The 12,067-nt window shown below is 44.4% G+C and overlaps 1 protein-coding gene across 1 annotated transcript; it reads left to right on the top strand.

The window, feature by feature from the left end:
• The first annotated feature begins 8,970 nt into the window (after positions 1-8,970).
• LOC104346697 (tubulin polymerization-promoting protein family member 2) lies at positions 8,971-9,794 on the top strand. The gene is made up of 3 exons (XM_009951536.2): positions 8,971-9,140; positions 9,301-9,454; positions 9,612-9,794. Exons 1-3 carry the CDS (start codon positions 8,971-8,973, stop codon positions 9,792-9,794), a joined length of 507 nt encoding a protein of 168 aa, XP_009949838.2.
• The last annotated feature ends 2,273 nt before the right edge of the window (positions 9,795-12,067 follow it).

The following is a 12,067-nucleotide window of genomic DNA, read 5'->3' as shown; positions in this document are numbered from 1 at the left end:
GTTTTATTGCACCAGTACCTAAAGGTCCTAGCTTGGATCAGATATGCATTTTCAAGATGGTGTAAACCTGCAGCAAAAAGACAGCTCAGCTCCTGAGAGCTGGCCACTGATATATGTAGTGAGCAAGAGCAGGCGGATTCAAGTGGGTGCACAAGGCTGTAGATAGCCACTACCTTTCTTTTGCCGTTTCTGTATTTGCTGGATGTCTCAGTTTTCGGGTTTTAGGCAGGTTTGGGGAACACCTGTCAGACCATAACCAGAAAAATGTGAAGGCCCAGTTGGTTTCTCTGGCTCTTTATGATGCCCTTTAAGAAGCACCCCCTGCCCTGGGATCAATGCAGGGCTGTGTCTGACACATCCACCAAATCCATCTCTGCTTGTGATATGCCTGGAGGGTGTTAGTTCAGACAAAACTTAAACTCTCTTCTTGTCAACACTAGCTACTGAGAAAGGCAACAGAAGTGTGTACCTGCATATTAGCCAACACAGTGCTTCCCTGGGGAGGTGTTTAAAGGGGAGGGTGCCCACCTCCCTGTCTGCTCTTTGCCTCCACCAGGACGTTTGAAGTCTGAACCATCGCCTGACAGTGAAGAAAAGACAGCCTCTCCCTCTGCAAGCTGCATTGTGTTCTGAAATATGCTGTCAATTTCTTCAGTAGTGATAAAAATTTAACTCCTGTTTTAGTTTTTTTCATTGATAGACCAGAATAGATCTGTAGATTTAGAAGGCTTATACCATCCTTACATCTACTCTTGGACTTTACAACCTGCTGTTAACACAACAACTTTACTTACTGAACAGGATGCAGTGAAACTAAGCAATCAAGCAGGAAGCTCTAAAACATAATGTAAATCCTCTTTTGTTGTTTTAGTCTGGTTATGCTTAGTGATTTTAGCTGGGGTATGTTGTATAAGTGATTGCTTTTATGGAAGGCAAGGCAGAAGAGAAGGTAAAAGCATAGTGCAAGGACAGTGTGATACTAAGATGCAGTTTATGAAACTGGCCATTATGTTGCTCAGTATCTCAGCAAATAAGGTCAAGTAAGGACTGATACTGAAGAATATTGCTGTTTGATAAAATAAGGCACAAAAATAATGCTGGTAATTAGTTATGAATATTTTTTCTTTTTTTCTTTTTTTTTTTTTTTTTTTGTTGTTTGAAACACACTTTTAAAAGCTTGAAATAGAATTCTCTGGTTAAAATAGGTCTGTGAATCTGGTTGGAAAAGGATAGAATACTTGAGCTATCATAGGATATCATAGGTAGGGCAACATCAGCTATGGTATAAATGAGAATATCTCAAGCATCATATTGAATTTGTTCATAAAGGTGCTAAGTGACAAGTGATGAGGAAGTCTGCTTGTCCTACCAGATGCATGCCAGCATCTGAGATTTCTGTTGGTCTAGACAGCCCACGACTGATGGCTTGGAAATGCCTTTCTATAAGGATTGAAGCAATTCAGGAGCTTAAGTTACAGTAGGTATCTTGAAGTATTTTTCTCACAAACATATAAAATAAGTTCTGTCATTTTTTTAAAAAAAGCATATGATACACTTTCTTTTTGTGTGCAAGTATATTAGCCCTAAAAAATGCTTTAACTTAATATTTTTTGGTACATCTCCGCTACAGAATTGTTTGCCATGTGGCAAAATATAAGCAGCAACAACCATGTTTGTACAGAAAGTACTCAAAAGGATCTACGTTTTTAGGTAGACTTCTAGGTCACAGTTGAAGAACTACCAAGAGACTTCTGCAGGCACAATGATGTTGTTGGAACAGTGCGCAAATGTCTCAACTTGTTGAAACAAGCCAAAACAAGATCATTTATTCATAGGTAATTGCATCAAATCAAGTTTGAGGTAAAAGTAATTTTGCCTGTGGAGGGAGATAATATAATGTAGCTAATATAGAATAGGAAAACAGACTTCAGGAGCAAAATTAGTTCCCAATATAGCTTCGGTGGAATCAGTAGATGTTACACTGGCAATGAATATGACTCATCATATAGAAAAAAAAAATATGAATATGACCTTTTCAATATATGTGAAAATGACCTTTTTTAATATGTTAGCAATCACTTTTAAGAATGTAATTACTAAATGCCATATTTCCAGATTAGTTAGCTAGAGTGCTGTAAATACATTTATCTAAGAATTTTTTTTTAAAGTCTTGGGAGAAGTTCAGCAAAGTGGCACACCTGCTTAGTACTTTGGCACTTTCATGTGACACCATGGGCTGTAGTTTTCTCTCACTTATGCCACGTAATAGGAAAGCAGGATTTCTGGCCAGTATATGTGAACACATATTTGCCCTAGATTAATCAATCTGAGAGAGGATGGTTATTCTGCCAATATTCGTATAACAAACAATAGCTTCAAAATATAGCTATAGAGTCCCTATAATTAAGTTTTGTGTTCTGATCAGAATATGTTGACTAGGCTTAGCATTTGATTTTCCTCTGTGGATTATGGCTTTTAAAGGGCTTTTTTTTTTTTTTTTTTTTTTTGTGGGACTGATGCTTGGGAAGCAAAACTTCCTCAGCTGTCCAGCTAAAATCAGTTCCAGCCAATACTGTGGTCCAAAAGGCAACCAAGAAGAAAGCTGTGGCTTAAACTCAGTAAGAGAACTGGCTTAACCTTCAGTCTATATGTACTTTTTTTCAATCCACACCCTCCTATACACAGCTTGAGGAGGATATTGAAGGTAAACTGTAGGATAACACAAGTATAATATAAGAACTGTACAAAATTCTGAAGGGGAATGGCGACACAAGTTGTATTTTACCATATGTCTGTACCAAGCACTGAGCACGATCTTGCTTAGTGCCTCCATGAGCTGTCAGACCTGCAATATAACTACTGATCACTGAGAAAAAATAAAAAATGTTTAAGTCAGAATTTGAAGGGAGGGTAGCGAAAGCTGGTTATTGTTTCATTTCTGTCTCAGCCCCTTCTGAACCCATAAAGATAGCAGAGGGTGTGTGGGGTTTCTATTAAAGAGATAATAATGGATGTGAAGTGTGAAAGAAATGCAGTTGGATGCTGCTTTGCACTCACTTTAATCACTTTTCCTCCCTACACGGCTGCTCTGCGCAGCCCCACTTTCGGGCTTGGTTTACCTCCTACTCAGCCTTGCTGTGGCCAATGTGGCTGCAGGAGCTGCAGGGAGTTGCATCTGGGGCAGCCAAGGGAGGCAGGGGTCATCATCCACAGTGGCAACCTGCCCTGGCTGTCTGTGCAGCAGGTGTTTTCTACATGGTTTCTGGGCATTGGTGCTGTGGACTTGGGTGCCTGTCCTCTGTCATCCATCCCACCACTGCTGAGGCACACTTCGGCTCCTCCTGCAGCAGAGCAGCCTGCCCTGCAGAGAGCCTGGCTCAGACAGGACCAGGCATCGCCCATTGCAACAGCTGCAAAACATCACGCAGTGTAGACAGATTCCCATGAGAACGACTGTCCCAGGTGTGTCACCCTAAAGCACATATTTTCTGGACAGATGCAGATCCACACTGAACATAGGTCAGAGAAGAAATCATCAGCTCTTCCTGTGCTTGGCCTCTGAAACAAGAGGCAGGTGATTTACATACAGAGGGAATCTGTTTTTTCTGATTATCAATTTTTACTAGAGGGATATGCTCAGTAAGGTCAGTGGTTCAGCATAGGGGTAAGGGTGGATAATTTCTTGATTTATTTCTGTGGGCTCACTGTGGGGTCTGTGGCTCACCAGAGACCCCAGAACAATGCAGAAACATAGTTTTCCGCATGTTGGTTTTCAAGTAAAGGATGAGACCCTTGATTTCACATGGGCTAGATCGAGGCATAGAGAAGGTCACTTCAGTGCAGGATTATTAAACTTCTCCTCATTTACTCCTCTGAACCACAGTTTGATCTACATGTCCGTAAAAGCTTTCCTGATTATGTATGTGTGTGTGCATGCCTGACATAAAAGAATTATGCACCAAAGAAGTGAAGATATTGAAAAGAAGTCCCATAAAATATTTTTACACAGAACAGCTGCATGTCTAGTCTCTTTAGCTTTATGTTACTTTCTGAAAAGTAGCTTCAAATTTCTCAGTACAAAATTCTTGTTCTTTCAGCTATTCTGTGAAACTTCTCTTTTAAGCCCAGGCACCAACACGTGGCTCTCTTTTCTCATCTTTCCTCATGCATCTGCATCAGACAGATGGTATTTGTTCAGCAAGACAGCTAAAGTCACTGCTTTTCAAACTTGTACTATGTATTACATTCTCCTACTTGACTCTCATTTTAAATAAACCTTTGTTCTTTGTCTACTCAGAGACCAGGAAAGGGACAATTTGACTGCAAAAGGACATGCTCTGGGATCAAACAGGGGTGCTTGTGGAATAGGTACAGCTCCACATCTGAGTTTTGATTCACCTTCATCCTCAATCATTTGGGGTTTTCTGGGTCGAGCAATAATCCGAGCAGCTCATTTTGACAGATTTAGAATGTTTCATACAGTAATTGGAATCTCTCTGCTTTAATGTCTTCATTCAAACATTTCTCTGATCATGGCACTGAAAGGGAAGTCTTATGCTATACATAGTTTTATGTGAAAAAATGAGGTTTATGTGATTATGGTAATAGTTCATAAAATCTAGCAGACAAAGAATAATTTAGAATTCATTTATTCGAAACAGCAGAAGTTAATATTCTTCTTGCCTACAAAAGAGTTTCAGACATTAATCTTTTCTCCTGGATTTCTGCTATTCTGCAGAGCTAGTTTAGATTGCTTCAGTATTACAGTTCCCCTAACTTCTTTTTTAGTCTCCTCAAAATATTATTTGTCATTAAATAAATAATGCTGATTCCATGAAGATAGTATCAAAGCTGTCTTCCAATTTCCCTGCAGATTTACGTAAGTATTTGGACAGAACACTGAATTTGTTTGGACAGAACACTATCTCTGTTTTGCAGCTAAGCATTTTACTGATACAGAATAAATCACTTCCCCACAACTGAAGATTTAAGATTTAAGCAACTTAGCATATCCTTTCACAATTTGAGAATTTCTTGCTAATAGTGCATTTGCTTCAGGAACAAGAACATTGTGTGTGTACATGTCTGTTTATATATGTTATTTGTATTATTTCAGCAGCATATTGCTTTTTTTGGTCTTTTTTCCATTTCTTTTTTTTTCCTTATCCAATGATCCTCCTCTATTTCTTCAGCATCTGTCTTATCTAAGATGCTTCAAACCTCCTTAAATATAATTTTAAACTGAGCTCATAAAAGGCTGGCAACAGCTTCAAATACTTAACTAGTTACTTGGGACTGAATTGTGTGCTCCCTTGGCCTGACTTTGTGGAAAGTCTTGTAGCTGAAAGCAGAAAAAATTTGGCATGTAGCCATGAGAGAATTGAAGAGCAGAGACCATAGGCACAGTGATTCAGATTAATCTCTGTATTAACTTCACTGAAGCAATACATCTGGAACACATTAAACCAATGTTGCTGTGTGATCTGTCAGTTATGTGCCATCATTCTAGAGAGCGGCCCTGTAAAGACCTGTCTTCCAGGTTAAATGAATTTAGTGATGATGAACTGACAGATCACAGGAGATGATTTTTCTTAGAGGTTTCTATGGGAGGAATCTGCAGCTTTCGGTGTTAGGCCCAATGCCTTTTCATGATTTTATTGGGGACCTGAAAATACAGGAAAAATTGCTGTTAATAAAATCTGTGGATGACCACAGGAATAAAATTTGCACAGAAATACGAGTATAGAGAAGGCAGGAAATTTCAAAACAACAAACTAGCCACTTGCCTTTTTCTTAATAGGGCTTGCTGGCTAATAAAAGTCCCTGACCACACATGCCTCTGTGTCTGTGTGTATGTGTGTACAAGGATGGAAATAACATAGTTCTCTTTTTTGTTAAACATTGGTGACCTCTGCTGAGCTTCTTGCATGCTCACTGTACCTGCGAGGTGCAGAGCTGGAGAAGGGGCTTTGTCCTTTGAGTCAGACAGGGGCTGGATGAGACCACTTGTTCAGGCCATTCAGATCCACAGGAGTGTGCCCCACCTTCCCTGGAAATCTCTGCAGTTTTTGAAATGTGATTTTTTTTGAGCTGTTTTTGTTTATGGCTTCATTGATTTACAGCTGTGAGTTACAGCTGGGCAACATTGCCCCGAGAGCTTTAAGAGAAGTGACCTTTTGGTTTATTCATTGTCACATACAGACTGTGAGGAGCAGAAACAAATAAGCTGTTGGTATCACAGAATTGATCTGAAGTGCTTTTGAGTTACAGTCCCCCCAAAAAAGAGGTGAACTCCTGACCTTGAAATTTATGGGCACTTGGCTGCTCGTTCTGAGAGTATGGCTTTCTTTCTGGGTCCTCCAGCTTCACCTATTCATCTAAAGCTAGGTACACATTTTTCATTTTTTTTTTTAAAAAAAGTCATATGCTGTAACTAAAAGGGGAAAAAAGTTCAGTTCCAACAATACACTCTGCCACAGAAAAAAGACACCTCTCTAGAACATAAGAAAAATCCCCAACAACAAGATGTACATCTGCACTTCACATCATCATTCCTATGATGCCTCATTTCTTCCCTTCTTTCCTTGCACAGGCTGGGAGACTGGCATTCCTGCCGGGATAGTCCCAAAAAGGCTGCCTGCAACAAGGAAAGCGGAATCAATTCATTGGGGTGATCAGCATCTGTCTAAAACGCAGAAACAGCACTGCTACCAATCGCTTGTCTGAGGTTTACGTTGGCATCCTTAGTCTCTGCCCCTGGCTCAGCAGCAGCAGTAGTACTGCAGAACCGGTGCGCTGAAAGGCTGTGCCAGAGCCGTGACGCTGTCGTCCTGGTAGGGCAGGATGCCAGGCCGTGTTCCTCAGCAGCAGGAGGAGGTAGCATCAGGACCTTTTTGCCATTTCACCCTTGCCTGGACCACCTGCCCCCTCACAGAAGCCTCTCAAGGCTGACAGCTGTCCAGTGCCCTTTGCACAAGACTTGGCAAAGGGCAAACAAGTTTCTCTGGGCAGCAGTGGATTTGATGAAGAATTACAGTCAGCCCAAGAGGAAGACCAAAGGCCATGCAGAAGTGCAGGACCAGTGAGCATGCAGCAGTATCTGCAAGGTTTTCTTCCTGGAATGGGCAGAGCTTGGCCAAGCTCTGTGCACTGCTGTGGGCTTGCTACAACCAACAGCAAGACTGGAAAGTACACGCCTGTTAATTAGTGGTGAGAATAAAATATTTCTGAAATAAGGTGTATATATACATGGTTCCATGTTGCTAAGCACAGTTTAAGGAAAATAAATACATCAACCAACAAAGGCACATTAATTTAATCTCACATGGGCCACAAAGATGAAATGTCTTTTTTAACAGTGTGCTGTCACAGTGCTGTGACAAATATGGTACGACTGCCAGGGTACAAGCTGAGCCTTATTGCTGGCCTGAATGTCCCAGACCCAGTTTCTGAGTACTCTAAGTTTATTAGCTTATGAGTGGAAAACTGTGTTTCTTGAAGTTTTGTCACGGATGATGCGTATTGTCTCTCTCCCCCTTCCCACCCCACGCTGCCTTTTGGAGTAACTGATTTCCTGGTGACACCCGAAGGCATGCAGGCACACCCCCTAGCCAGGGCATGAGCACACTGGCAGCAGATCAGCTCCTTGAGGAAGGATGAGCAAGGACTGGCTGCATTTACTGGTTGCAGGAATAAACACCCCTTCCCTTTAGAGTGCCTGTCCCAGTATGAATAATATTTCCATGTGTGATGCTTACGTTAGGTGAAGGGCATGAAGTATTTGGTATTTTGTTCCTCTGGGCTGAAGGTCCGATACTGCCCTCCTGCCCCCCACCCCGAGGGGTTTGGGTCACCATGTCTCTTGTGGCAGAGTTGTCCTCCACTCTTCTCCCACCCACACCCACCTCGACCCCTGTCCTTTGGTGGGCGTTTCCAAGGACTGTGACATCACATGCTGACGTAACAATCAGCCAGCAAGGCACGAGGGGTGGCTTGAGTGCTCACTGCCTCCAGGACAGCAGGGAAAGTGCCAGCACCATCACCATCATTGCTGGTTCACGCAGGTGAGCTGGGTTCACACCTCCCAGGGAGGGAGGGAACCGCCCTGGAAGGCCCCCAGCAAGGCCACCTGGAGCCCCCCACTACCCCCTTGATGCTCACAGCACACAGCCTACCTTGTACAAGCCTGCCTGACTTTTGCTCTAGAGAGGCGCAGACACACACAAGATTTATGTCAAATGGCAGCCTGCAAACAACCTTGAGACCCAGAGCCCCTGGATGAAGCACAAGGCTGTAGGAGAGGCTAGGTATTTCAAAAGGGTTTGAGAGTGTCTCACAAGCAGCAGGAATTGTCTGCCCCATTCATGGTGGGGCATTCATTTACAATCTGAGCAATGGCTTTCATGTTCTCAGAGATCCCTGACACTTATTTGCACTGGCGTAAGTTGATCAGTAGTGGAAAATTTACTGGTGTTGGGAAGAGGACAACCTAATTCAGGGAGCAATTCAGGGGATGAAGTGTGACAGGGAAAGATGGGGACAAGTCCTTTGTGACTATTTGCAAGAAGGTCTGTGACATTTAGGCACTTATTTGGGGCCTGGAAGACGAGTCTGGACTCTTCATTGTGCATGCATTATTGAGACAGTCTCAACCTCAAAAAGCTTCAGAAGCTTCGGATGCCTCATTCCTTCACATGCAGCAGTCATTAATTCATCCCAGAGCCTCACCTCCATACCTCCTTTGCCTTGCCTTGGGTCCCAAACTGTCCCTACCCCTATCTTGCCTGGACCCCAGGTGTTCTGTGTCAATACTTGTGTGATCATCATGGTTGTCCCATGGTGGAGAGATATGTGTGGGTGGTGCCCCTTGCTTTGCTGGAGACGAGATGTGTGGGACATGAGTGTGTGTCCAGCAGCTGCAGATGGTCCTCAGCTCCTTCCTTGCTAACTTCTTTTCTGCACAGCAGCAAGATGTCAGAGGTAGAAAACACTTTCCGTAAATTTGCGGTATACGGTGATACATCTGCCAGTGGCAACAACATGACAGGGAAGAACTTCTCCAAGATGTGCAAAGAGTGTGCTGTGATGGATGGGAAAGCTGTGACCAGCACTGACATTGACATCGTATTCAACAAAGTCAAGTGAGTGCTGCAGGGAGGCATGGTAGGCAGCACAGCTGGGTGGGAGGAGGGAATGGCAGGGGGCAGGCAGGCTCTCATGTGGTGGGCGGCCCTGGGGGATTCCCATCCTGCTGCCACCCAGTAGCAAGCAAACTTTCCTCTTGGTTTCCCCTCACCATAGGACAAAGGGTGCCCGCACCATCACCTTTGCTGAGTTCCAGCAGGCCATGAAGGAGCTCAGCAGGAAGCGCTTCAAGTGCAAATCACCAGAGGAAGCGCTGCAGGCTGTGTATGGCCTCATTGAGGGGAAGGAGCCCAGAAGTATGGGAGCCACGGTGAGTATGAGTTTCCTCACCTGCTGTGCACCTTCAGCTGCCAGGAGACCATTCATCCCTGCTGTAGGGACATGTGCTGTCTTCACACATAGGGAAGAGCTCTTTTGTGAGCTGTTTCCTAATGCCGGCTGCCTCTTGCTGGCCTCCTTTCTTGCAGAAAGCCACCAAGGTTGGTGGGGTCGAGAGGCTGACAGATACTAGCAAATACACAGGCAGCCACAAAGAGCGTTTTGATGAGAGTGGCAAAGGGAAGGGTCTTGCTGGCCGCCAGGATCTGACGGACAACAGTGGCTACGTTGGAGCCTACAAGGGAGCTGGCACGTATGACCAGACACACTAGGACTGAAACTGCATAAGGACACCAGGACTTTTCCCCTATAACATGAGAGGAGAGGCATCTCATGCAACCAGCCTTTTGTGTCTCAAATAAACATCTCATACAACCAGCCTTCTGTGTCTGTGTGCTCCAAATCTGACGAGGTGGGAATGCATGGGGTGGGCACTGGATGACTCCGAAGACCGGTACAGGTTCCCCATCTGACCACACTTTGATTCCTGTGTGTTGGGGTTAAATCCAAGCACAAGCTAGCCTTCTGGAGGAAATTCTATGGGCCAGCTAGTCCACTACCATCACACTCCTTTGCATTTCCAATCAAGTGAACATTAGGTTAGTTGCTCAATAGTCACTCATTACTATTTATTTTTATTCTCCCCTCCCAACCTGCTATACTTCTTGCTGTGATTTTTGGGGAGCAGTGTGTGCATGTTTTTGTATAGCTATGCTGAGTTACATTTGTGTTGATGGTTTCTGGTGGCAGACAGCCCACCAGTGGTGCCTGACCACATGTTGAAGAGCACTCTTACAGGGCATAGGATGCAACATATACCGCACTGTGGAGAGGGAAGGGGTACCAATAACACCAGTTCCTGCTTTTTGCTCTATCCTTCCCCAAGGTTAAACTCTGTCACCTGTTGCCAGCACTTGGCATGGTCGCTGGTTATTGTTTCCCCAGGCTTCAGGATGCTGTTAGCTGGGGAAGAGTTTGTGAGCCTGAAGAAAGCAAAGAGTTGTGGTGCAGAGGATCGGGAAGAAGGGGAGGCCTGTGTGGCGCCTGGCAGGTTCTCTGTATTTGGGAGAATGGTTTGCAAGCTCTGCCTGCACCCAAATCCTTTCCACAACTTCTCTCTCTTTCCCCCTGTGCCTCCCAGCCCTACTGCTGTGGTTACTGAGTTCCCTAGTGCTGACAAGGCCTAAAATCACACGGGCACTTGTTCTTTCCCCCTGGCATTTCAGCAGGCTGGTAGAATTATCAAGTCCCTTGTCTCTGGATCTGTGGCTGTGTGGCCAGTTTTGGGGTGCCCAATGTGGGGACCCATGCAGGACACACTGCTGGGCAGCAGAGGCCTGTGGGGGGCTCCTTAGGTGTGTGACTGGCTCTCATGCCACTGGGGCTGCCTTCCCTGCCAAGCGCTTTCAGTCTCCTGGATCTAGCCTAACTGAGCTTTTAGGGATAACTGAAACAGCACCTTCAGGACAGATTCCCTTGACATTATGGAGAATTACTTAGCTGTGCTATCCCAGTCCTACATGCCCTCATCATGGACCATGACATGGGTGCTCAAGGCACAATACTTGCTCAGAGTACATTACTCTTTGCCCCACAGCACTCAGGAATGTCCTCCTTGCTGCCCTAACCCCAGATAACATAGCAGTTGGGTGGATTTAGGAACTAACAAATCCCACTCATCACTTGCTCTCCTTTACACTGTCCTTACATGCTAATGACCTTTTAAGGTACTTCAAAACAAATCCATTGTGCCCCTAGATAACTTCTGCATGTAAAGTGATTTGGTGACTCTGGGATACGTGGCAGAATGTCCTACAGAAACGTGAGTAGGTACATTGGGCATAATTGGCAGGGTCTTGGTAGCCGGTGACTGCAGGGGTGACTTGAGGAGGAGGTCCACAGCCAGAGCAGGACTGGAGCAAATAGATACCTCCAGCAAGTGCTGGAGCAAAGAAACCCCTTGAGCAGGGGCAGGCACAAAAAAAACCTGTGGGAGCTTTGGGAACTGAAGGAGGTATGACTTTGAGAGACTGCAACTGGTGGAGAAGGCCACACCAGAGCAGTGCAGTGACAAACAAGGACGAGTAAAAGACGAGGAACCACAGAGGCTGACACCAATCTCCTGCACCACCCATGGCTTCCTTTAAAGCACTGACGGAATGGGAGACCAGGAAGCGTGAAGGAGAGGTGTCGGGGGCGGGGGGGGGAGGTGGGGGGAAGCTGCTTTATTTACCCCAAATATTTGTTTAATTGCTGGTCTTTATTTCTCAGTACCAGAATTGATAACTTAAAGTTTATGTTAGTTGACAATAAAATAAACTGTGAAATTCAGATCAAGACTGCTTCTTTGCCTAAGAGAGTAGGAACAGGCCATAGTAGAATGGAAACAATAACACTGGAACATATGTAAAAAAATAGGCCTTATGCCTGTTATTTAAATATTTTTGTGAACTCAGATCTTTAAAACACACACACAAGGTGGCTGCCCTCCGCAATGCTGTCTTGGTACGTTATGTCCTGTACAACAGTTTAAGCAAAGTACCTG

Source organism: Leptosomus discolor, chromosome Z, assembly GCF_034619465.1.
Source record: "Leptosomus discolor isolate bLepDis1 chromosome Z, bLepDis1.hap2, whole genome shotgun sequence".
Taxonomy (NCBI): domain Eukaryota; kingdom Metazoa; phylum Chordata; class Aves; order Leptosomiformes; family Leptosomidae; genus Leptosomus; species Leptosomus discolor.
The sequence above is the reverse complement of the archived record's forward strand: the minus strand, read 5'-3'. Positions and strand labels throughout refer to the sequence as shown.